This window comes from Geotrypetes seraphini, chromosome 3 (genome assembly GCF_902459505.1).
Source record: "Geotrypetes seraphini chromosome 3, aGeoSer1.1, whole genome shotgun sequence".
Lineage (NCBI taxonomy): Eukaryota > Metazoa > Chordata > Amphibia > Gymnophiona > Dermophiidae > Geotrypetes > Geotrypetes seraphini.
Window position 1 is genome coordinate 204,923,662 of NC_047086.1, and position 26,993 is coordinate 204,950,654.

General features: G+C 46.2%; 1 protein-coding gene across 1 annotated transcript in view; it reads right to left on the reverse strand.

Annotated features, from left to right (window-relative positions):
• Window positions 1-26,993, reverse strand: part of LOC117357723 — a 47,144-nt gene that overhangs the window by 14,753 nt on the left and 5,398 nt on the right. The window contains exon 2 of the mRNA XM_033938706.1: window positions 7,182-7,296. Coding sequence (XP_033794597.1) covers window positions 7,182-7,293 — 112 coding nt within the window. The 5' untranslated portion in view covers window positions 7,294-7,296. The remainder of the gene's footprint in view (window positions 1-7,181; window positions 7,297-26,993) is intronic.

The following is a 26,993-nucleotide window of genomic DNA, read 5'->3' on the forward strand; positions in this document are numbered from 1 at the left end:
GGATTCGTCTTTCAAATGTCTATGGTGAAATTTTAAGGGTACGGGCTGTTGAGAACCAAATGTAAATGCTGTAGTCAATAACTCCCGACAGGAAGTCAAAAGATGGCTACAAGTCAGAGAGGAAATATAATGGTGGATCTGTAGATAGGCAAAGACATCCATAGGAGGAAGAGCAAATTCCTCTCAGAGCAGGTCGAAAGGTTTTATCCGACCCTCATCATCAACTAGATGAAACAAGTAGTGAATCCCCTTTGCTTCCCAGCACACAAAACTAGCATTATCTACCCCAGGGGGAAAATTTGCATTAAAGCGTATCGGTAAAAAGGGAGAGATAGTAGAGCTGAGGGACTGAAATTTACAAATCCAGTGCCAGACCCGCCGAAGCGGACAGTGCAACAATGCACTGGTTGTAGGCCCCCATTTAGAGAGTAAAGTAGAGTGAAGAAAAGCACTAAAGTGAACAGTGGTAAAACAAGAAAGTTCTAAAGAAATATTAGTAAATGTGGAGGTGCCGCAAAAAAGATCGTTCATATGACGCATTCCACAAGCAATCGTCAAGAAACAAAGATTTAACAACCCCAATCCTCCCTTATACCAAGGGGAGGCCGCTCTCCTATAGGTAAGTCGAGCACATTTTCCCATCCAGAGAAACCGCTGAACCATACGCTCAAGCCGCTTCTCATCATGGGGAGACAGATAAAGAGGAAGAACCTGAAAGACGTACAACCACTGCGGAACAACAAGCATATTACAAATGCTCACCCGGCCCAACAATGAAAGCGGAAGACCCCTCCATAACTGCAGCCGGGTCCCAAATGCGGAAAATAAAGGTTCCACATTCAGAGAGTAAAGGCGGGAAAGATCAAGAGGGATACGGACCACTTAGTATTTTAACTCGGACTCCGCTCACCTTAAAGGAAAAGGGCCCCTCCAAGCAGTACGGACTACTAAACAGGAAGGCAAAGCCATGGACTTGTCGAGATTCAAGGAGAGGCTGGAATGAAAGCCAAATTCCGAAATGAGATCCAACGCAAGTGGCAATGAAACCTCAGGATCCATCAGGATCAAAAACATATCGTCCGCAAAAGCCAATGTATTCAAAGACTCCCCTGCAACTCGGAGGCCTCGCACCTCATCAAAGAGGCGTAAAGTACAGAGTAACGGTTCCAAAAAGAGTAAAAAGAGCAGCGGAGAAAGGAGACATTCCTGGCGAATACCCCCAAAAATGGTAAAAGAATCCGTACGGATGCCATATACCAGCAGGGATGCCCTCGGGTTAGAATATAAAGAACGCACCGCCCGAAGATAAAGCCCTCCCAGCCCCACATACTCAAGCATACGAAACAAAAAGGACCAATTAACACTATCAAAAGCTTTAGAGGCATCCAGACTAACAAACAGCGAAGCAATTCCGGAATCCTGACAATGTGCCAAAGCAAAGAGAACCTTACGCACATTTCGGACTGATTGGCGACCCCGTACAAAGCCCAATTGGTCCTCATGAATAACGGATGGGAGATGTGGAGCAAGACGATTGGCCAGCATATGGGAAAACAATTTTAAATCAACACTGAGTAAAGAAATCGGGCGATACGACTCTGGGTCGTCAGCCACCTTGCCAGGTTTTAACAACAAGGTGACGAGGGTCTCGTTAACATAATGAGGAAAAGAGCCCCTAACTATAGCCGTATTATAATAGTCGAGCAAGGGACAAGAAATATGGGGAGAAAGAATACGGTAAAACTCAACTGAGAAGCCATCCGGGCCAGGGGCCTTACCCATGCAGAGAGACTTAATGGCCATCTGCAATTCCAGTTCCTGAAAGGGATCATTAAGACGAGTCACTACTTCCTCAGCCAGACGCGGCATCCCAGACGATTGCAGATAATCCAAAATAAATTCCTCCAGAATCTCATCAGGTGCAGCATAAAGTTGAGAACAGAAATCAGAAAGAGTCGCTGCCACCTGTGCTGTTTTTGTCACCCGACCCCCCCCCCCCCCCACCCCAGGAGTCCAAAGCGTCAGTATCGGTTTACGGCCCATCTTTACATCCACAAAATGCGCCAGTAATCGCCCAGGTCTATTTCCAAACCTATGAAACCAATGTTTATAATAAGCTGCCCACTTCAGAGAATGAGAGTGAAGCAACGAATTAAGCGCAGCCTGAGTGGACAGATAGTGCTCCCGAGCTGCAGGAGAGGGGGCGGTATGAAAGGCACGTTTAGCAGCACCAAGGGTGCGCTCCAAAGTAATGATACTACAATTAATACGTTTATGTCTGGCACAAAGAAAAGAAATAATATGACCTTGGAGCATTGGCTTGGCAGCTTCCCAAGATGGGATCCTCCTGATGCTGTTCATTATGTTGTAAATAATTTTCCCATTGGGTCCCCAAAAAAGTTTGGAACTCTACATCTTGTGCCAAGTAAAAAGGAAAATGCCAGGAAGAAGAACGCGTATAAGCCGGGTCTAAGTGTATATCGATCCAAATTGGAGTATGATCAGAGATAGTCAGCGGGCCAATCTCCGCAGATGACACTGATGGAAACAGGCCCGAAGATACAAAAATATAACCAATTCGAGACCAAGTATTATGAGCACGAGAGAGATGTGTATAGTCCCAAACCTCAGGATGTAATAGGCGCCAAGGATCCACCACGGAAAGAGTGTCACAAAGATCAACAAGAAGACGACCCCGAGCCCCTAACGAAGAAGACAAAGTACCCGATTTATCAGAGTCGGGATCACAGAGCAAGTTAAAATCACCCACCAGGAGCAAAGGATCACCAGAATACCGGGAGTGGAGAGCAACCAAGCCCCGTAAAAAAGAGGATTCAAACGAATTGGGCCCTTAAACCACCAGCAACAGATAACTCCTGTCCCCCAGCAAGATACGCAAAAGTAAATGCTGATCATCCAGGGATTTATCAAGAACCTGAACTCCTAGGGGTGAAGATCTCTGTATTAACACCGCTACACCACCATGACGCCCAGGAGAGGAAGCAAAATAAACCTCCTTAACCCACGAATGATGTAACTTAAGATGTTCCGCATCCGTTAGACGAGTTTCTTGTAAACAAGAAATACCTATGTGGTGACACTGGAGAGCTGCTAAGATTTTAGACCGCTTAATCGGTGATGTGATGCCCCCAACATTCCATGAGGTTAGCCTAAAAGGTAAAATTACGTCTTTCAGAGAAAAGGAAGAAAATAGCCCAGAAGAAAAGAATACCACAAAATCAAGACCCCAGGAGCCCAGCCTCCCCCAGGGCCATCAATCCCATAATATACCAGGACACTAAATAAGAAAGGGGGGACAGCCAAGAGGCCGTCTCCCCAAACAAGTGGTATAGAAGTATCCCACAGAAAGAAGGAGCAAAAATGGAGTCCCGGACTCCCCATAGGGAGTAAGCAGAACAGCAAATACCTGGAACCCCAGAAACTAAACCAAATAATCAGTGAGAGTAAGACTCACCCACCCCCCCCATAACCAAATCCTTCCCTCCCCAAACTTCCCCCCCCCCAGAGTCATATTTCCCATACTCCCAACACAAACTCACACCCCATCCCACAAAAGCGGGACCGAGAGAGGAAGTCACGATCTGATGTGAGCAGGGCCCCAGACGCCCCGCCCCACCCAGCAGTCCCCAACCCCAAACAGGCTCAAGATAGAAAATTATACACACACACACACACAGACCCAACCAGCCACAACACTCATTCACCCTCCAGATCAACCAACTCCCAAAGACAGTAAGCCACCCCAGAGAAAGTAGGAAACAGAGACACTGGGAGTCAAAAATTTACAATAGACCACCAAAAGGCCAAACTAATAATTAGCCCCCATCCCTCCCAATCAGTCACCCCCCAAGGCCAAACCTCATACATACAATCCCGTACCTTTATTCCTAAAACACCCCCTACCATTCAAACCAAATCTGAAGTACTGCTGAGGAGGTACCCATGCTCAACCATCCACACACAGCCAGGCATTCAATTCCCAAACCCCACTATCACACTAAATGAGGAACAAACAACAAAACAGGGGTCAAAATCCCCATGAAATAGGCTACTATCACACTTCAGGCAAAGAGCCAACAGGCCCCAAATAGAGTCACCACAGGGGTCAAAGTGCCCTCAGCCAACATAGTCAGGGCGCCGAAGAGCGACCCGGTTCAGCAGGCAGCAAGTCCAAAAAGGCTTGAGCGTCTTCCACAGTAGCATAACTCTTCCACCCGGCGCTGGTCTAGATCCTCAGATGTGCCAGGTATTGTAACATAAAGCGCTGCTTGCAGTCAAATAGGGCAGAGCACACCCTGGAGAAACGCCTCCGTCGTTCTTGTAAAGCCGGCGAATAATCTTGGAAAATCCGGAGCTGCGTTCCCTCATAGGTAAGGGTGTTGTGCCGCTGTTTGTATACGCACATCAGCTCAGCCTTGTGTGCGAAATTATGCACCTTGAAGACTCGGGCGCGGGTATGGTCCTCAGAGCGCCTGCCCAAGCGGTGTGCCCGATCCAAACGCAAGGGCCCCATTCCATCCGGTAAGGGGAGTTCGGTATTGAGCCAAGATTCAAGAACATAAGCAATGCTTCCACTGGGTGAGACCTGAGGTCCATCGTGCCCAGCAGTCCGCTCAGGCGGCGGCCCAACAGGTCCAGGACCTGTGCAGTAATCCTCTATCTATACCCCTCTATCCCCTTTTCCAGCAGGAAATTGTCCAATCCTTTCTTGAACCCCAGTACCATACTTTGCCCTATAAGGAAGCGCATTCCAGGTGTCCTCCACATGTTGGGTGAAGAAGAACCTCCTAGCATTCATTTGAATCTGTCCCCTTTCAATTTTTCCGAATGCCCTCTTGTTCTTTTATTTTTTGAAAGTTTGAAGAATCTGTCCCTCTCCACTCTCTCTATGCACTTCATGATCTTGTAAGTCTCTATCATATCCCCTCTAAGTCTCCTCTTCTCCAGGGAAAAGAGTCCCAGTTTCTCCAATCTCTCAGCTTATGCAAAAGGCAAAAGGCGAGAATCAGGCACCGTCTCTGGCAAACCGATCAGCTGAAGGTTATCTCGCCGCGACTGGTTCTCCAGATCCTCGATTTTCTCCGCCTGGCGCTGTAATTGGTTCTTGAGGAAGAGGAGGTCTGCTGCCGATGTCGTGTGCGCTTCCTCCACCAGCGCCACCCGCGTCTCTAGCCCTCCCGTGCGCCAAGTGGTCTCAGTAAGTAATGCTTCTAAGGAAGTGAGCTGCCCCGACAGGCTCTCAAAGCGCGAGTCCAGCGCATGAACCACTGACACCGATAGGGCCTCAATGTGGGCTTCAGAAAGAGGCAGCGCGGATCCCGACTCCGCTGCCGCCATCTTGGAGTCAGGTTTGGGAGGCCACGGTTCTTTATTCTTGTCCTTTCTGGTGGTCCTCCCACTCATCGCTGGGCTAGCATGCTGGACAAACCTGTCCATACATCAATCCAAGCTCCAGAACTCTGAAGCAGACGCTAAGTGAGGTTAGGCTAAGCGGGGAGGATCGTAGGGCCCCGGAGCTCGAGCAAGACACGTCCTGCTCGGCTCAACACATCACGTGACTCCTCCTTGCTTAAAAAATATAAAAAAGTGGTGGAGAGGGGAAGAACAAATAGGGCATGCTGCAAATTGTATGTCACACTCTGGGTCTAGGTCTCATTGCCTTCAGTGATCTGGAGCATTCTCTCTGCAGAGAAAAGGCTTCCGGGTCAGGGGGAGGGGGGTAAGAAAGATGCTGGACCGCAGGGATAGGAAGGAAATGGAAGGAAAGATGCCCTAGACCTCCAGGGAAAGAAAGGGAAGGGATAGATAGACATACCAGACCAAGGGAAGAGGGGAAGGGAAGGAGAGAGATGTCAGACCACTGGATGGGGAAGGGGGTGGGGGGAAGAAGAGAGAGATGTCAAACCAGGGAAAGGAAGGAGGAGGGAAGAGAAGGGAAAGACAGAGAGATGCCAGACCACAAAGGGGGTGGGGAGAAGGGAAAGGGAGGAGGAGAGAGAGATGCCAGACTATGGGAAGGAGAGGATAAAGATCCCAGACCATCAGAGGGGGAAGAAAGATGTCAGACCATAGGAGAGGGAAAGAGAGGGAGGAGATGGTACACAGGGATGGAGGGGAAGGGGAGAGAGAGGGAGGACATGATGCACAGGGATGTGAGGGGTAGGAAAAGAGAAGGGGAGAGGGAGGGAGGGAGGAGATGGTACATAGGGATGGAAGGAGTGGGATGGATACAGGGCAGAAAATGAAGGAGAGAAAACAGCAATTGGATAAGGAGGCCATGGAAACACAGATAAGAGCACAGACAGAAGGAAGTAAAACCAGAGACTGTGAAAAGATGAGTAGAAAAATAAAATCACCAAACAACAAAGGTAGGAAAAGTGAATTTATTTTCAGTTTAGTTATTGAAATGTCAGTTTTCAGAATTTACATCTGTTGTCTATATTTTGCACTGTTCAGGAAGAAATATATTTCTTTCTATTTCTCTGGTGTTGTACTGCATGCAGAGTTTGACATCTTAAGGATTTGTTTGTGTATATTTGGACTTTTCGTTTGTGATCCTGTATTCTGCATGTGTGACCAAGGCCAGATGTTCTGGTAGGAATGAATGTCATGAAGCGTTATTGGTGTCATTGCTCTAAGTAGGAAGATATATGTTGGCAGATTGTCTGGGTTTTGGAAGGCCCCAAGCTCAGGGCTGTGTCAGGAGGGCCTGTGCGGATGTCGATGTGATGACATCACATGCATGCATGCATGTATGAGCATGATGTCATCGCATCAATGTCCACATATGAACGGAGGCCCTATAGACACAACCCAGAGCTCGGGGAAGGAAACACGAGGCTTGTGAGGGGGCAGAGCAGGGGCTTTTTTAAAAGAGGAAATCTGGTAACCCTAATCATAACAGCTCACAGGGATCGTATGAATTTTCTTGTAAAGCGTGCCATGCACTTTGATAGCTCTGTATACAATAAATGTTATTATCAATTATACCGTTGCAATAAAAATATGAGGCGAATGCTTTCTGTAGTTATGATTAGCTTGTCAGTTAAAAATAATGTTTCAGTGAGGTGTTCATTAAATTACTTTTGAGGTCCAGTGATTATATCTGTTTCTAATAATATACTCTGGTACTTTGGTTCACTGAGGCCCCTTAGACTCACCAGTGCTGGGTTCTATTCTCATTGTTAACCTCTGGAGCAGTATAGCCTGTCTGGTGCAGAGAGCCTGTAGTTTTCTAAGCTCCTGGGACAGCTGCAAAATGGCTTCTTCCATTGCCTGATAAGAGATACAAAAGCACAATGTTGGGTACAACAATTAAAACATGCTTCTAAAAGAAAGAGCCTGTACTGGGTCTGTAACATGACCTAGGCAATATAATCAGAAAGGAATATTGCCCCAGGTACATTAGATAGAATGTGAGCCTGCCAGATAAGGAAGAATCAGGAGTAAGACCTTCATGAAAATTTAGGTGAAGACTTCTATGAGACCTCAAAAGTTATATTTTGAAGAGAGACATTGTGCTATTGAATTCTAGTTTCTGAAAAATTATATCTTTCCCTGTCAGCGAGAAACAATATGCTCTGTAAGAGATTCATTTTTGTCCCAAAAAGCTGGCAAGCATCTGCTGACTATTACAACATTGATTATCTGCTGACTGTAACAGCCTTGGATAGTTCAGGACTTTCCAAAAGACGACAAACCCAAAACAAGAACAAGAAGATAAGCCCAGGCACCATTACTGCAGATAAGACGTCCTATCAAAAGTTATCTAAACCACTGTTCTTCAACTTCCGGACCGCGGACCGGTGCTGGTCTGCAGGAAATATCTGCCGGTCCGCACAGGGCCGGCGAGATTGATTAAGTTCAATTTCCTGCCGGTCCGCGCAGGTCCGGCAAGATCGACGAGTTATTTTCAGCTGGGCCCGAGAGATCATGGGGAGCCTCTGACAGTGGCTTTCTCCCCTCTCTGCAGCTCCCCTTCTTACCAGTGCAGTGATTCAGGAAGGCTGCCTTGGGGCTTTTGCTGAGTCGCGGCCGCCTCTGATGATGCAACTTCCTCTTTCCTTAGAGGCGGCGCGACCCAACAAAGGACCCGAGGCTGAATCGCTGCGCTGGCAAGTAAGAAGAGCTGCTGGGAGGGGAGAAAGCCACTGTTGGAGGCTGGGAAGCTGCTGGGCAAGGGAAAAAAGGGATAGCTTCTACTGGACCTGGAGAGGGAGAAGGAGAGATGCTGCTGGGAGGAGAGGAGGGATAGGAGTCTGGGAAGCTGCTGAGCAAGGGGAAAAAAGGGACAGCTGCTATTAGACCTGGAGGGAAGGATAAGGAGAGATGCTGCTGGGAGGGGAGGAGGAAAAGGAGTCTGGGAAGCTTCTGGACAAAGGAAAAAAGGGACAGCTGCTACTGGACCTGGAGGGAAGGAGAAGGAGAGATGCTGCTGGGAAGGGAGGAAGGGAAGAGAGTTACTGCTGGATAGGAGGAGGAGGGAAGGGAGAAGGAAAAAAGGAAGGAAACAGCTGGCAGGGAGATTAGAGGAGGGGAAGGGGAGAGACAGGCATGAGAAATTAGAGAAATTGATGATGGGAAGGGGTCAGCAGAGAAATAAACAGAGAGGGATAACGATGCTAGATCTGGTGTAGGAGAGATAAAAATGAAGAGAGCAGTGAAGCTGGAATGAATCATGTAAAAAGGAGAGAGGGGGCACAGGCTGGATGGAAAGGGGAGAGGGGCATAGAAAGAAGACAGATACCATATGGAAGGGGGAGAGGACAGACAGTGGATGGAAGGGGCTGATGCTGTACTGAAGAGACAGAGAGGACAGACGTAGGGAAGAGAGTGAAAAGAAGATGAAAGCAGAAACCAGAGACGACAAAAGGTAGAAAAAAATAATTTTATTTCTATTTTGTGATTAGAATATATCAGATTTAAGAACATAGAACATAAGCAGTGCCTCTGCCGGTCAGACCATAGGTCCATCCTGCCCAGCAGTCCGCTCCCGCGGCGGCCCAAACAGGTCACGACCTGTCTGAATCACTAGAAGGGGCTCCCTTGCCACCTTGGTATCTCGTTTAAGTCCTGCCTTCCTATCGAAGTCCTAGCCCTCCAGTCTTGCACATGCACGACCTGGTTGGTTTATACTCATTACCTGGTTAACATTCTATACTTGTGTTACATCCCAGCTCCTCCCTCAGTATCCCACGATCCCTTTATCCGTCAGGAATCTGTCCAATCCCTGTTTGAATCCTTGGACCGTACTCTGCTTGATCACTTCCTCTGGTAGTGCATTCCAAGTGTCCTGCTAGAGCTGGTGTTAGACATAACTGGGGACTGCAAAGCCCAGGCAGTGCTTCTTTAGCTTCCAGCTGGCTTAGGGTGCTCTCTGACCAGGGGGCAGTTGTCCTAGTTGCATTCCCCTAACACTATTCCTGTCATATGTGATTGCAGTATTCTGTTAGCATGATATTTCTGTGTAGCATTCTGTAATAATTTGGCTTGTTCAGTTTTCTTGATAGTAGAGGGGATATATGTGAAAGGGAGGGGAGACGGGGGTTTTGTTGATCCTTGCTCTGTATTATTTGTATTTATAAAATGACAATTGTATAGAATATTGTCTTTTTATACTTTAATAATATACATTCAATATAAAATCATAACTGAGGCTTGTGCGGATGGGATCAGATGATTTGTGGGGATCGAGCTCGCGGAGATAGGGTAGAAACGGGGGTTTAAAATTTTTGTTCTAATAGTTTGCCGGTCCACAAAATAATTCTTTTATTTCTGCCAGTCCACGGGTGTAAAAAGGTTGAAAAACAAGGATCTAAACTACTAATGAAGGATAAAGCTCAGGAAGAGAGGGGGCCTGCTTTCAGAAATTATTGACCTTGATATTAAGAATGCATTGTCAGGGAAATAGAAAGGAGTCAGATTTTGGCACTAGGTTACATCATGCTTCAATATGACTCCGAGATAAAAATGCAGACTATACAATTAATAGATATGATAAATGTGTCAACCCAATAGAAAGTGAGTATGTAATCTGTAACCAGGCTAGGCTACTGAACTAAAAGTATATAAGTGGCATACCGGCTGCCTTAAACTTTAGGATGGATCCATAGACAGAAGGTGGCCACTCTGTATGTATCCATTGGCTCAATGTGCTGTACTTTGTTGTTCCATGAAAAGCTGACTTTTGTCTATTGCTAATAAACCTAAATCATATACAGCAATTGGGTTGTTGTGAGGTCAGTTTTATGATAGGGTCCGCAGCCTACCTTATTACAGGATAGAGAGGAAATAGTGCTTGAGTACCTGAATGTAAACCACTTAGGCTATAAGTGGTATATAAATATAATTCAGTATTAGAGAGCAGACACAGAGGATCTTGAGTTCAATTCCTGATATCTCAACATATCCAGAGGCATAACTAGTTAGGGTACAAGGGGTTAGGGTTAGGAAAAGTCCATAGTCTGTTATTAAGACATGGGGGAAGCCACTGCTTGCCCTGGATCGATAGCATGGAATGTTGCTACTCCTTGCATTTTGGCCAGGTACTGGTGACCTGAATTGGCCACCGTGAGAGCGGGCTACTGGGCTTGATGGACCTTTGGTCTGACCCAGTAAGGTTATTCTTATGTTCTCCTCAGACTCATGTCCCAGAAGAATTCTGCATGGCACGGATCACTCTACTATAGAGCACTGCTTCTAAAACTAAGGGAAATAAGTTTTCGTGCTTTCTAAATTTCCTCTGAACTCTTCTGGCACAGTGGTTATGCCATGGAAGTAAACTGCTCCCAGTAATCTACCAAGACCAGAATTTAAAGATTTTGGTGCTCATAGGACAGCTTGGAACGTATGAAGGTGAGGGGACCCTAGAAGGGAGAGCAAGGGCAGGATGTTAGAGCACCATGTCGACATCTCTTTTCTCTCTGATGCACCCTAGAGTAGGGGCTCTCAACCCAGTCCTCAGGACATACCAAGCCAGCCAGGTTTCTAAGATACCCACAATGAATAGGCATGAAATAAGTTGGCATGCACTGTCTCCATTGTTTGCAATCCATCTCATGCATATTAATTGTGGAAATGTTGACAGCCAGACTGACTTGGTGTGTCCTGACGACTGGGTTGACAATCCTTGCCTTAGAGAAAATGGACACACAAAATCAAATACCCAAAGGGAAATATCAGAACAATGAAAAAGACAAAAATCCCCAGATATAAACCGAGAAAGGTAGGTAGCACTGCACACAAATAAGCCACAATCCTTGAACAAGGGAAATAGTGAAGTATAAATATAAATATATAAATGTGAGGCCCAGTGGCATACCTAGGGTATGTGGCACCCGGGTCCCATCATTTTTTGACACCCCCCCCAATCTATATGAAAAAATATGATTTTTAGTAACAATCCACATATCGCACAACAAGAGTGTACCTAGGAAAAGGCAGCATCTTAAACACTGCAGTGAGCAATAGAACTCCAACACATACATTGTAAAACTAAACAAGCCAGATCTCGCACAGTCAATTGATCCTGTAGTCAATGCCAACTGAAAACTATGTTCTTTTTATACACACAGAACAGAGATACACTCTCGCGCAATATGGAATAATCACAAACTAAAAATAGAAATATGTAGACAAAAGTTAAACTGAACCGCCAAGAAACCAGACCCTAGATACAATGCAGCACCACAAAAACAGTAACACATGTCCTCTAATACAGTGCAAAATATAAAGACAGTAGATGTAAATTTGAAAAAACTGATACATAACAATCACCACTTTACAAATTAACAAATAAAATAAAACAAATAATGAGAAATAAAAAAATACCATTTTATTGGACTAATCCCCGTAAGCTCGGTCCCCATCCCCGCAAACCACCTGATTCCATTCACAAAAGCCTTGAATTGTTTATATTAAAGTATAAAAAGAAACAATATTCTGTACAATTGTCAATTTATAAATCTGTGTCTTCTCCCCACTTTCTCTTCCCCATTTCCCTTCAGCGTCCTCAGCCCACTCTCTCTCCACTTTCCTTCAGCGCACGCACATAAAAACAAGCAAGTAATTTATATCATTTTCATTCAATTCATTCATAGAAATTAAAGTCTAAATAATGCCAGTCACATAACAAAACATGATTTTACAAAAATAATTCCCTGCACAGTCAAGCCTGCAAGAATTACTAGATGTCTTTCAGCAGCTCCCCTCCCTCCCTCTCCCTTACCTTTTTGGCCAACTCAAAATGATCTACCAACAATAAAATTTTAAAAACACAAAGCACGCTGTACGCAGAGAAAATGTTAATTATCATTTATATTCCACGGGTTTTCAAAGAGGTCAAGGCAGATGACATAATGCAATGTCACCTCAGTAACAACTATACAAAAATAGACAAATATTCCCCCTCCCTTTTTACTAAAATGCGATAGCGGTTTTTAGCGCAGGGAGCTGTGCTGAATGCCCCATGCTGCTCTCAACGCTCATAGGCTCCCTGAGCTAAAAAACGCTATTGCGGTTTAGTAAAAGGGGGCCATAGTGCAAAATATAGACAGCATATATAAATTCTCAAAGCAGACACATTTTGATCACTAAATTGAAAATAAAATCATTTTTCCTACCTTTGGTAATTTCATGAGTCTCTGGTTGCACTTTATTCTTCTGACTGTGCATCCAATATTTCTTCTCTTCTTTCAGCCTCCTGTATGCTTCCTCTCCTCCAGACCTCATTCCCTCCCCAAACTTTTTCTTTGTTTCACCCTGCCCCTTCTTTCTTTTTCTCTCTCTCCATACCTCCTTTCTTTCTGTATGTCTGTTTTTCTCTCTCTCTTCGAGCCCCCTTCTTTCTTTCTTTCTCTCTCCATACCCTCTTTTGTTCTGTATGTCTGTCTTTCTCTCTCTCTCCGTGCCCCATTTTTCTTTGTTTCACCCTGCCCCCTTTCTTTCTTTCTGGCTCTCTGTCCCCCCTTTCTTTCTTTCTCCCTGCCCTCCCTTATGCCACCACCATTGGGAAAATGCTGCCACCGCCACTGGGGAATAGGCTGACACTGCCTCCATCGGGAACAGGCCGGCGCTGAGTTCGCCCTGCTTCTCTTCCCCGCGGGGCCAACCAACTCTCGCCACCCGACGTCAATTCTAACGTCGAAGAGGACGTTCTAGGCCAGTCAGGCAGCGATTGGCTGGCCCAGAATGTCCTCTCCGATGTCAGAATTGACGCGGGTGGCGAGAGTTGGTCGGCCCCACAGGGAAAAGCAGGGAGAACTCGGCGCCGGCCTGTTCCCGATGGCAGCGGTGGCACTCAAGTGGCTAAAGAGCCGCAGTTTGCCGGCCTAGGGAGAACACTGGAGGGTGGCCAGCTGTGCACCCCCTTGGGACGTAAACCCGGGGCGGACCACCCCCCCCCCCACCTTGGTATGCCACTATCTGTACCTCACTCCCTCCCTATGACCAAAAATTATCCTTTCTTCTATTCCCCGTGTATACAACCATCTCTTTCCCTCCCTTCCTCTCTCCCAAGTCCATGCCTTCTGTGTCCAAAAACCCATTCCCTCCCCCACCTCAGCATCTCTTTCCCTCCCTTCCTCTCTCCCAAGTCCATGCCTTCTGTGTCCAAAACCCATTCCCTCCCCCACCTCAGCATCTCTTTCCCTCCCTTCCTCTCTCCCAAGTCCATGCCTTCTGTGTCCAAAAACCCATTCCCTCTCCCACCTCAGCATCTCTTTCCCTCCCTTCTTCTCTCCCAAGTCCATGCCTTCTGTGTCCAAAAACCCATTCCCTCCCCCACCTCAGCATCTCTTTCCCAAGTCCATGCCTTGTGTCCAAAACGCACTTCCTCCCCCCTTTTGTGTTCCGCGATTGCCTCCCAGCCCATCTCTGCAACTTTCTCAGCAAAAAGGAGCTCAAGCCGCGAGGCTTGTCTTCAGTTTCCTGCCTGCCCTGCCGCACACAAATAGCCGACCGGAAGTATTCTCCGACGTCAGCGCTGACATTGGGTAAGACTTCCCATCGGCTATATGTGAGTGGCAGGGCAGGAAGGAACAGAAGACGAGCCTCGCGGCTCGAGATGTATTTAACTCCACGGGTCCCCCGTCCAGCTCTCTCCTGTGCACCCCCTTGGGGCGTGCACCTGGGGCGGACCTCCCCCCCCCTAGGTACGCCACTGGTGAGGCCTCAGTGCAATAGTAAAAGCTATAGTGCGCTGATTACCAGTGCTCCTGGCTTACCATTTTGAAGCGGGGCTCTTTCTCAAGCCATGCTGTGCACCATCATAAGCCCCACATGTGCACAACTAATAGTGAATTTAAAGTGCAAGTGCAACAAATAAATATATATATATTAAATCAGCAAACTTAGAATGCAGTGCTATCAACGATTCAAGGTTAGGACTCAAAACCAGCGAAGATTGTAAAACTTATTTGCGGTGGCTGCCAGGACAAGTAAGCCTGGTAAGCCTGGAGCATTGGTAATCAGCGCACCATAGCTTTTACTATTGCACTGAGGCCTCACAGTTATATATTTATACTTCACTATTGCCCTTGTTCAAGGGTTGTGGCTTGTTTGTGTGCAGTGCTATCAACCCTTCTCGGTTTATATCTGGGGATTTTTGTCTTTTTCATTAGAGAAAATGGAAGCAGAATCGCCTTTGACCCAGAACTCATTTAGAAAAAAATGACATTGCAAATTACGCTTTCATAAGGGTATCTAAGCTTGACTATTTTCCTAGACCTTTGATTAACTCAGGGCTGTTTATAATTGGTGGTCATTGGCAGCTTTAAAATGTGATGTTCTAGGTAGTTGTCTATTAGGGGCATTTTCAAAACACTAAGGTGCCCAAAAAAACAGCATAAATTGGCACTTGGACAGTTTTCATGCCAAAATGTCCAAATAACGGTTTTCAAAACCATATTTCTTGATGTCTTGTGAGATGTCCTAGCCACAGTACACCCAAAACTAAAAAGGTGCATGTTCTGGGTGGGTTTTGGCCAGGTTTTGACTTGGACGTATTGTGGTAATAATTGAACCTTTCCTAAGATGTCCTAGACCAGGGGTCTCAAAGTCCCTCTTTGAGGGCCGCAATCCAGTCGGGTTTTCTGGATTTCCCCAATGAATATGCTTGAGATCCATGTGCATGTACTGCTTTCAATGCAAATTCATTGGGGAAATCCTGAAAACCTGACTGGATTGCAGCCCTCAAGGAGGGACTTTGAGATCCCTGTCCTAGACGGAACTTAGATGTTATGAGTTAGACCTGTTTTAAAAGATACCCAAACTGACCACTGGAGGGATTAAGTTATGACCTCCCACACTCCCCCAGTGGTCACTGACATACTCCCAACCCCCCAAATCAGAATGAAACACTCCATACCTGTCTGTAGAACAGCAGCACCTAGTATGGGAAATCCTAGTAGAGCATTAAACAGGTGTCTTAAGTAGCCCAGTGAGTGGAGAGGAGGACCCAGGCCCATAAATGGAGTGGTGGAGGAGGACCCAGGCCCATAAGCCACTCTAACCACTACATTTATAGTGGAAAGTATAAGCCCACCAAAATCATTATTCCCAACTACCTATCAATGTAGGTACTCAAGCATTTTTCCCTATCTGTCCTGGTAGGCTCCCAATCTACCTAGTGTACTTGGGGCAATGGAGGATTAAGTGACTTGCCCAGGGTCACAAGGAGCAGCACTGGGCTTGAACCCACAACCTCAGTGTTCTGAGGCTGTAGCTCTAACCACTAGACCACTCCTTCCTCCCTACTATACTGCCATATAGGTGTCACCTGCCACCTTAAGGACTATTGGGGTGGTAGACAGGTAGGTATAGTAGGTTTGGGAGGAGTTTTGTAAAACCCACCATACATTAGAAAGGGGTTATGGTGAGATGTACTTCTGACACCCTTTATGTGAAGTTCACAACAATGCCCTCTAGGGTACCTCACTGCTCTATTGCCATTTCTATGTGGCCAGTCCATTACAATGCTGGGCCCCTCTCATGTTTCCTAAATGGTCTGGATTTGGATGTTATGAACTTGGACATTTATGTGGTTGAAAATGGTGAACAAACATAGAAACATAGAAATAGACGGCAGATAAGGGCCCACGGCCCATCTAGTCTGCCCACCTTAATGTCCCTCCCCTACCTTTGCCCTGTGAATAGATCCCATGTGCCGATCCCATTTGGCCTTAAAATCAGGCACGCTGCTGGCCTCAATCACCTGTAGTGGAAGACTATTCCAGCGATCAACCACTCTTTCAGTGAAAAAGAATTTCCTGGTGTCACCTCGTAGTTTCCCGCCCCTGATTTTCAACGGATGCCCTCTTGTTGTCGTGGGACCCTTGAAAAAGAAGATATCTTCCTCCGCCTCGATGCGGCCCGTAAGATACTTGAACGTCTCGATCATGTCCCCCCTCTCTCTGCGCTCCTCGAGCGAGTATAGCTGTAATTTGTCAAGCCGTTTTTCGTATGGTAGATCTTTGAGTCCCGAGACCATCCGGGTGGCCATTCTTTGGATGTCTTAGCGGCCAAGACGTCTATGTAGGCGAATGCCAAAAAAACAAATTTGCCATTTTGCAGTGTTGCTGGTTTCAAAAATGGCTTTTTGTCCACCTCAGACTTTGGACATCTTGCAGGAAACATCCAAAGTCAGACTTTGACGTCTTATTGAAAATGCCACTCCATGCTTCTTATACTAGTGGCTCCCTAACCTGTCCTAGGGACTCCCCAGCCCTTCAGGTTTCCAGGATATTCACAATAAATAATCATGAGAGAGATTTGCATATACTTCCATCATTGTATGCAAATCTTTCTCATGAATATTCATGTGGATATCCTGGCTAGGGAGCCCCAAGGACAGGTTTGGGAAAACACTGACCTATGACTAAATCCAAGCCTGCTCTCTACCTGCCCTAGGGAGCTGAGAGCCTTGCGTAGTTGCTTCCTCTCTTTTCAAAAAGCTAACTTAGAACTGAGCGGAAGATTCTCAAAACTTTACGATAAAAACTGATGGGCTGCTGTCGCAGCCGTTATTATAGCAATTTCAAAAAGGCAAGTCATTCTCAAAAAACATGCTTCAAATGAGGTTGGCAAAGAGTAGCGAAGGTTCACTAAATTTACTTGAGATGAATCGCTGGTGATAGCGATCGGCACATGCATAGAATACACCACAAAAGAGGCGTAAATGTGCTTATGTGCCAGGAAAAGCATTACCTTATGCACACATATCATATGCGTGCCTTATTGGTTTATAATAGGCTTGCCAGCACTATTGGATGAGGGGGAAGGGAGGGGAGATGCAAATATTGGCTTTCAACTACTATAATTCATGTAAATATTTTTTTAATATAATTCTTTATTCATTTTCAAAATTACAACAAGTGTTATATATGCTCAATCACATTAACAATAAATACATCACTTGAAACAAATCATTGGTACATTACATAAACTCTTATCCCTCCCCCCTTCCCACCCCATGTAAATCTTGTAATTTGTTTTTAATATAAAATGTTATCATGAGCCACAGCCAGAAACACTTAAGACACACCTATAATACATGTGCTCAAGAAGCGTGCTTTTGCTTCCCCCCAACCCCCCAAAAAAAAAAAACCCCAACTACTATAATTTATGGGTCATATACAATAATTTATGTGAATCTTGTCATTTTTATTTTTTTGTTTCATTAGCCACAGTCAAAACACACACCAAAGATGCACTTTTCACAGTGCTGGCACAGTACCAGCACTCCCGGACCAGTCGCTGAGTTTTGCTCACCAAAAGCCGATGCCACGCTTGGAAAACCACTCGACAATGATGAAGAATCGACTGGAGTGTTCGTTTAAATATTGATGAGGCCATTTGCATAGCAGAATCGGAGACTACTAGGAAGCTCGGAAATACCACAGTAAGCCATTTTGACAATCCGCCGCTAAAATTCGTGCATGCTAAACCAGCTGGAACTGGTTTAGCGACCACGTTAAAGGCAACATTAAATTTTGAGAATCTTCCCCAATAGTTTCTTTCAGAGGTTCTGCACTGGATCGATTCTTTGCTAACACCAGAAAGGCAGTCAGCACTAACCATCACACTAGTCCTTGACTGAACATCTTAAGCTAAATGTAATTCAGCTAATGGCCTAGAAAGAGAAGATAATGCTTGTCTGTTGTGTTGAGGATTGGTTCTGATGGTTCTGAAAACCATCCTCCTTTCATTGGCAACAAAAATAAAACTTCCTTTTTTTGTTTTAATCATTGCATGCACCTGTTCTGCTTTCATCTTTTCGTAAAAGCCCTCTGGGACAAGCTGCATTCAGTACAGTACTGGCCATGCTCATCCACATCAGGCAGATGTGTGCCTTAATCCCCCATCCTTTCACTTCAGGCTCTCCAAAAATACCGGTTTAAATAAGGATGGTAAACTATGGCTTTGATACTATTCAGTGGAGACAAACTATTTATACACAACAGTGGAGTCGTGAGGATAAGATGTCAAAAGATCAGCCACAGGTAATACAGTTCAGGAGCTACTTCACTGATGTATATGATGCAAGAGCTCAAGGATTTGACACTGGCAGTGTTTCGTCGTGTGTGCATTTGTAAGAGTCTTGAACAATTGGCACTATTTAGCACGAGTGCAGCATGAGCAGTGCAGGTAAAAATGGCTGGCAAGTGGAAACAAAAACAAAAAATGTCTGAGCAAGTGGAAACAAAAACTGGTGTCCAAAGCCAAGCTGTGGGTCACGAGTAAGAGAACTGTCAGTGTCGAGTCCTTGAGCTCTTGCAGCATATACATCAATAAAGTGGCTCCTGAACTGTATTACCTGTGACTGATCTTTTGACATCTTATCCTCATGACTCCACTGTTGTGTGCACTCCCTCTTCCAATATGCTGACTGACGCCCAACTACAAAACATTCAGGAAAGAACTTAAAACTTTTCTATTCAAGAAATTTGTCAAAAGATCTAACTAAACATGATTGACCCTCCACAGATCCCGATGCATGCTACATCTATTAACCATGTATAATGCCCAGGCCAACTCTTGTTGTAAACCGCCTAGAACTGAAAGGTATTGGCATGATAGACATCAATGTAAAGTAAAGTAATGTAATTGAGGCCTTCCTTGGGCTTCTTCTTCAATGACAAGACTATTCTTGTGGAATCCAATTTCAGAATTTTTTTGCTTTACATCTAATGCAGCATGAGTGGGCAAAGTTTAAATCAGCTGGCTTTTGTGATTTCTGAAGGGGGTTTAGGTTTATTTTGTTCTTCTGGAAAAGTAAGAGTGTGTGAAAGCTCTTCATGTTTTATTAAATCTCCTAGTAATGATTGTAGAGAAATCAGAAGACCACTGAACCATTCGTTATCAGTAGCCCATTCTAATCTGAGGGAGTAAACAGGTGGATAGACAAGGGTGACCCGGTCGACATTGTATATCTGAATTTTCAGAAGGCTTTCAACAAGGTTCTGTATGAATGACTACTTCGAAAAATTGCGAGCCATGGCATTGAGGGTTAAATACTCATGTGGATTAAAAATTAGCTGGCGGATAGGAAACAGCGAGTGGAAGTAAATGGACAATACTTGGACTGGAAAAGCATCATCAGTGGAGTGCCGCAGGGTTTGGTGTTTGGACCCGTGCTCTTCAACATATTTACAAACGACCTAGAAATTGGTACGACGAGTGAGGTAATTAAATTTGCAGACGATACGAAGTTATTCAGTGTAGTGAAGACGCGAGAGGATTGCGAACATTTGCAACGTGACATAAACATGCTCGATAAATGGGCCGCGACATGGCAGATGAGGTTCAACATGGATAAGTATAAGGTGATGCATGTCGGTAACAAAAATCTTATACACGAATACAGGATGTCCGGGGCGGTACTTGGAGAGACCCCCCCCCCCCCCCAGGAAAGAGACTTGGGAATACTGGTCGATAAATCGATGAAGCTGTCTGTGCAATGTGCGGCAGCAGCGAAAAGGGCAAACAGAATGCTATGAATGATTAAGAAGGGGATCATGAACAGATCAGAGAAGGTTATCATGCCGCTGTACCAGGCCATGATATGCCCTCACCTGGAATACTGCGTCCAGCACTGGTCGCCATACATGAAGAAAGACATGTCCAGAGAAAGGGACCAGAGAAGAACGACTAAAATGGTAAAGGGGCTGGAGGAGTTGCCGTACAGTGAGAGATTAGAGAAACTGGGCCTCTTCTCCCTTGAAAAGAGGAGACTGACAGGGGACATGATAGAAACATTCAAGATACTGAAGGGAATAGACTTAGTAGATAAAGACAGGTTGTTCACCTTCTCCAAAGTAGGGAGAATGAGAGGGCACTCTCTAAAGTTAAAAAGGGATAGATTCTGTACAAACGTAAGGATGTTCTTCTTCACCCAGAGAGTGGTAGAAAACTGGAACGCTCTTCCGGAGGCTGTTATAGGGGAAAACACCCTCCAGGGATTCAAGACAAACTTAGACAAGTTCCTGGTGAACCGGAACGTATGCGGATAGGGCTGGTCTCAGGGCACTGGTCTTTGACCTGGGGGCCGCTGTGGGAGTGGACTGCTGGGCATGATGGACCACTGGTCTGACCCAGCAGCAGCAACTTCTTATGTTCTTATGTTAATATACGTAGAAAATGATGGCAGATAAAGACCTGCATTGTTCAAGTTTATAAAAGTTTTGATAAAATGCAATGCTTGTTTAGGTCAGGGTGATGGAGCCATGGCCCAAGTGGTTAGAACTACAGCCGCAGCACCCTGAGGTTGTGGGTTCAAATCCCATTCTGTTCCTTGTGACCCTGGGCAAGTCATTTAATCCTCCACTGCCCCAGGTACATTAGGTAGACTATGAGCCTGCTGGGACAGATAGAGAAAATGCTTGAGTACCTGATTGTAAACCACTTTGTTCATGCAGTAGATCAAATCTCAATTCCTTCTTCCTCCATGTTTTTTAACCTTTAAAATATAATATATACAGTTTGGGGCTTCACTATCTAATTAGTTGCACATATACATTTAGGTGTCTAGAATATGATCCTTGAAATTAAAATCAGTACTTTCACATGTAAACACTGGCAATTCTAGGTGGAAGATGCTGAGCGATGCTCCTTCACTTTTGTGAGTTCTTAAAACTGATGCTCCCACTGTATGTGCTGGGAAACACAAGGACATTAGCAAATATATGCGTCTTATTTTACGAAAGACCCTGCATTTGGAAGAACCTATTGCAAAATGCTGGAGGAAGTGTGAACATCCCAACCTAGACATCTCAATTCCTACCTCAACATTTTATAGAAAATTGGTCTTTATATAAAGAATAATGATTATCCATTACTAGGTCCCTCTATTCAAGGACTTTCGAGTTGAAATCTAATCTTAGTGAAGAGGATTACAGTCTGTGTCTATTGGTTCCAGAGTGCTGTGCTCTCACTGTGTCCCAGTGGTATTCCTGCTTAGCAGTTTTGGCTCATAACTAGAGAATGACACGGTGACGGTTTACCCGCGGCCACCGCATTTAAGCCGCGGGTCACCGCCGAAAACGGGGAAGAAAACTAGCAGTCGCTGCGGTGACGGGGACAAGGCCATTCACCGACCGCGGAAACGGTGAACAGGTTTGTCCCCGCGGGCCAATGTACCCCCTTCTAGGAACCGCTATTTACCGCCCGACGCCCGATTCACCCCCCCAGCAGGACCGCTCGCACCCCCACCCCGAACGACCGCTCGCACGCGCTCCCACCCGCACCCGCGATCGGAGCAAGAGGGAGCCCAAGCCCTCTTGCCCGGCCGACTCCCCGACGTCCGATACATCCCCCCCCCCCCGGCAGGACCACTCGCACCCCCACCCCGAAGGACCGCCGACTTCCCGACAATATCGGGCCAGAAGGGAGCCCAAACCCTCCTGGCCACGGCGACCCCCTAACCCCACCCCGCACTACATTACGGGCAGGAGGGATCCCAGGCCCTCCTGCCCTCGACGCAACCCCCCCTCCCCCCCAACGACCGCCCCCCCCAAGACCCTCCGACCGCCCCCCCAGCCGACCCGCGACCCCCCTGGCGACCCCCACGACCCCCCCACCCCCCTTCCCCGTACCTTTGGTAGTTGGCCGGACAGACGGGAGCCAAACCCACCTGTCCGGCAGGCAGCCAACGAAGGAATGAGGCCGGATTGGCCCATCCATCCTAAAGCTCCGCCTACTGGTGGGGCCTAAGGCGCGTGGGCCAATCAGAATAGGCCCTGGAGCCTTAGGTCCCACCTGGGGGCGCGGCCTGAGGCACATGGGCCCAACCCGACCATGTGCCTTAGGCCGCGCCCCCAGGTGGGACCTAAGGCTCCAGGGCCTATTCTGATTGGCCCACGCGCCTTAGGCCCCACCAGTAGGCGGAGCTTTAGGATGGATGGGCCAATCCGGCCTCATTCCTTCGTTGGCTGCCTGCCGGACAGGCGGTTTTGGCTCCCGTCTGTCCGGCCAACTACCAAAGGTACGGGGAAGGGGGGTGGGGGGGTCGTGGGGGTCGCCAGGGGGGTCGCGGGTCGGCTGGGGGGGGGCGGTCGTTGGGGGGGGGGGGGTTTGCGTCGAGGGCAGGAGGGCTGCAGTGCAAACATAAGCCTTTCATTAAGACAATCCTGGTTCGCTTTTCCAAGTTAAAACAATTAGAAAAATATTTCTGGAGTGCTGTAATAAATTAAAATTAATAGTGCTCAGAACCCCCAAGGTAACTTCAGGCATCATTTTGAAGCTGGGGGGGGGGCGGTCGTTGGGGGGAGGGGGGTTTGCGTCGAGGGCAGGAGGGCCTGGGATCCCTCCTGCCCGTAATGTAGTGCGGGGTGGGGTTAGGGGGTCGCCGTGGCCAGGAGGATTTGGGCTCCCTCCTGGCCCGATATTGTTGGGGAGTCGGCGGTCCTTCGGGGGGAGGGATGTATCGGACGTCGGGGGGGGGGGCATCAGGCTTTCAGGATGGGGACAGACCTTCAAGGGGGGACAGTGCAGGGAAGTCAGGGAATTTATATTAATTAATTTTTTCTCTGCGTGTTTTGTTTTTGTATAGTTATTAACTAATATTTAACTAAGTTTTAAAGTTTTAAAGAATGTTTCCTTTATACGTAAATAAAGAAAAGTGAATGGGATTGCAGTGGCGGTGACGGGGCGGTGAATGGGATGGCAGTGGCGGTGACGGGGCGGTGAAGAGGATGGTGAGACGGGGACGGGGCGGTGACGGGGATGGTGAGACGGGGACGGGGCGGTGACGGGGATGGTGAGACGGGGACGGGGCGGTGACGGGGACCAATTTTTTCACCGTGTCATTCTCTACTCATAACCATACACACCACTATTTTTCAAATATACAAAGCCTGCTAGTCCTTTCCTAGCTTACATACACAAGCGAACTTGATTTTTGTAAAATGACTACTGATCAGTCATACTTCTGTCCGGGAATCAAGTGTTCTCTGGGTATACAGAGGCATATGGAACAGATGAATAAGTGCTGAGCTTGCTTTTCAGCAGTGTTTGCCCATCTGTATAGTGCAGTGCTATTTAAATGAGGAGAGACAGAGGAGGATGGAATATAAATCCTGTCTGTCTCACAGGAGGCAGTACTTAGAAACAGAGAAACATGATGGCAGATAAAGGCCAAATGGCCCATCCAGTCTGCCCACCCACAGTACCCATTATCTCCTTTCCCTAAGAGATCCCACATGCCTGTCCCATGGTTTCTTGAATTCAAACATACTGTAGAAACATGACAAAATATAAAGGCCAAAAGACCCATCCAATCTGCCCTTCCGCATCCACTCTCTCCTCCTCTCCCTAAGATATCCCACAAGCCTATCCCACACTTTCTTGAATTCAGACACAGTCTTTACCTCCAGCACCTCTTCTGGGAGCCTATTCCACACATCTACCACCCTTTCTGTAAAAAAGTATTTCCTTAGATTACTCCTGAGCCTATCACCTCTTAACTTCATCCTCTGCCCTCTCATTTCGGAGCTTCCTTTCAAATGAAAGAGACTCGACTCATGCACATTTATGCCATATAGTTATTTAAATGTCTCTATCATATCTCCCCTCTCCCACCTTCTCGTCCCTACAAACGGAAAAAGGAAGACCATTCCAGGACACAAAATTGACTGCGAGCGACATCTACCACAAGCTATCAAAACTAAAAGTAAACAAAGCTATGGGTCCAGACAATCTACACCCTAGGCCTAGGGTACTTCGAGAATTGAGAGATGTCCTGGCAGAACCATTAGCCAAGCTCTTCAACCTTTCCCTAAGCAAGGGAAGAGTGCCCCTGGACTGGAAAACTGCCAATGTTATCCCACTCCACAAAAAGGGATGCAGGTCAGAGTTTGAAAATTATAGACCGGTAAGTCTCACATCAATAGTGAGCAAACTCATGGAAACGTTGATTAAAAACAGATTGGACACAATTCTGGATGATGAAAAATTAAGAGATCCCCAACAGCATGGCTTTACAAAGGGAAGGTCTTGTCAATCCAATCTGATAAGCTTCTTTGACTTGGTAACAAAAAAACTGGATGGGTGTGAGGGCCTAGACATTGTGTATCTAGACTTCAGTAAGGCTTTCAATAGTGTCCCACACCGTAGGTTATTAAACAAGATGAACTCATTAGGACTAGGAGAAACACTGGCAGCATGGGTAAAAGACATAGAAACATAGAAAGATGACGGCAGAAAAGGGCTATAGCCCATCAAGTCTTCCCACTCTACTGACCTACCCCTTTAAGTCTGTACCCTAGTGACCCTATTTCTTGACTTGATCCTCGTAGGGATCCCACATAGGTATCCCATTTATTCTTAAAGTCTGGGATGCTGCTGGCCTCGATCACCTGCACTGGAAGCTTGTTCCAATGATCAATCACTCTTTCCATGAAGAAGTACTTCCTGGCTTAGTGGCAGATTGCAAAGGGTAATGGTAAACGGCATCCCCTCAAAAATGTCGAAAGTGACCAGTGGAGTGCTGCAGGGCTCGGTCTTGGGCCCAATGCTATTTAATATCTTTGTAAGGGATCTGACTCAGGAACTTCGAGGCAAAATTACATTATTTGCCGACAACGCTAAACTATGCAACGTTGTAGACAGGGCAACGGAACCTGGCAGCACAACCAGGCCCAACACTATGAAGAAGGACCTACTTTTACTGGAAAAATAGTCCAATACTTGGCAACTGAACTTTAATGCCAAGAAATGTAAAGTAATGCATCTTGGAACATACACCTTGAACGATGAAAACTTAACAAGAACTACTGCAAAAAGGGACTTGGGAGTACTCATCTGGGAAGATATGAAGGCTGCCAATCAGGTGGAGAAAGCTTCAGCAAAGGCTAGACAAATGCTGGGTTGCATCAGAAGGAGCTTTATCAGCCAAAAGCCTGAAGTCATACTGCCGTTGTACAAATCCATGGTGAGACCTCACCTCGAATACTGTGTCCAGTTCTGGAGGCCACATTATCAAAAGGATGTGAAGAGAATGGAGTCGATCCAGAGAATGGCCACTAGGATGATCTCAGGACTTAAAGATATCCCATATAAAGAACGACTGACCAGACTGTGCTTATATTCTCTCGAAGAGCGCAGAAAAAGGGGGGACATGATAGAAACATTTAAATATGTCATGGGCCGCGTTGAAGTAGAGGAAGAAATCTTTTTCCTTAAGGATCCCACAGCAACAAGAAGGCATCCGCTAAAACTTAAAGGGGGAAGATTTCAAGGTGACACCAGGAAATACTTCTTCACCGAAAGGGTGATTTATCGTTGGAACGGTCTTCCACGCCAGGTGGTCGAGACCAGTAGTGTGCCCGACTTCAAGAGTCGATGGGATAAACAGGTGGGGTTGCGGCATAGTTATATTTTAAAAATGGATTCTCAAGGAATGGAGGGATCTTGAGTGGGCAGACTTGTTGGGCTGTCGGCCCTTTTCTGTCGTCATACTCTATGTTTCTATATAGTCAAGTGAAATAGTTACAAGAATTGCCTCTGAAACAGACCTGGATTTTGGCATAGGCAAATTTTGATGGTGCCAAGTTCTCAGGCCAAAGACGAGACGCTCCCTCTTATTTAAGACTATGTGTATGTGCTGCTTAAAAGAGATGCCACTGTGGCCCTATGGCCTCTTTTCCAAGCTCCTCCAGTTATGGATCTCTGAATTCCTTCATCCTTCTGTGATCTACTCTGTGGTCTCGCCTATGGACAACATAATCTAAAATCTGACCCTGCTCTTTAAAACATAATGCATAGAATTATATTTCTTAAAATATGTCTACAAAATAATAGATTCAGAAACTAAATGGTTCAAAAGATGGGCATATGGGACTTTTCCCCCAGGACTGGGAAACTTAGGAGAGAGGCCCAGGGATATCACTTTTAGGATTTCATAATTAATGAGATAGGACATGGATATAGTCTTTCACTTTTATGAGTAGATGGATCAAGGGATGGACACAGGAACACAGAGACTTCTAGGTCTGGATGGTTCAGGAGATGAGCACAGGGATAGAGCTCCCATCACCTCAGTCAATGAGTTGGGCTCTTTGTTCATTCTTGCTTCATAAAAGGAATCAGGGACTGTTTAGAATGGTGGAATTAGAACTGTGAGTCTACAGGTATAATATGATCAAAACCAGCTTTGCTTGCTGGGAAAAATGGAACCTTACGTGAAAGCTTTGTGTTATCACTAGAGAAGACAGTGCCATGTAGAATGAATCCAATTGTCAACCTCTGAATACAAAGCACTCATTCAGAGAACACTTGCATTCTGCATGTCTGAGGTTTCTATGCAAATCTGTTACTGTATGTTTCCCTTCATTACAGTTTCAAGCTGCCTGTAGCAGCTTAGAATAGGGAACTCTCTCTCCCATTCTTTCCCTCTCTCATGTGAAAATGTGCTGCTCTGTTGCTCAGGTCCTCTTATACACTCAGCCTGAAGCCTGAAGATCTGAATTTTTATATCTGGG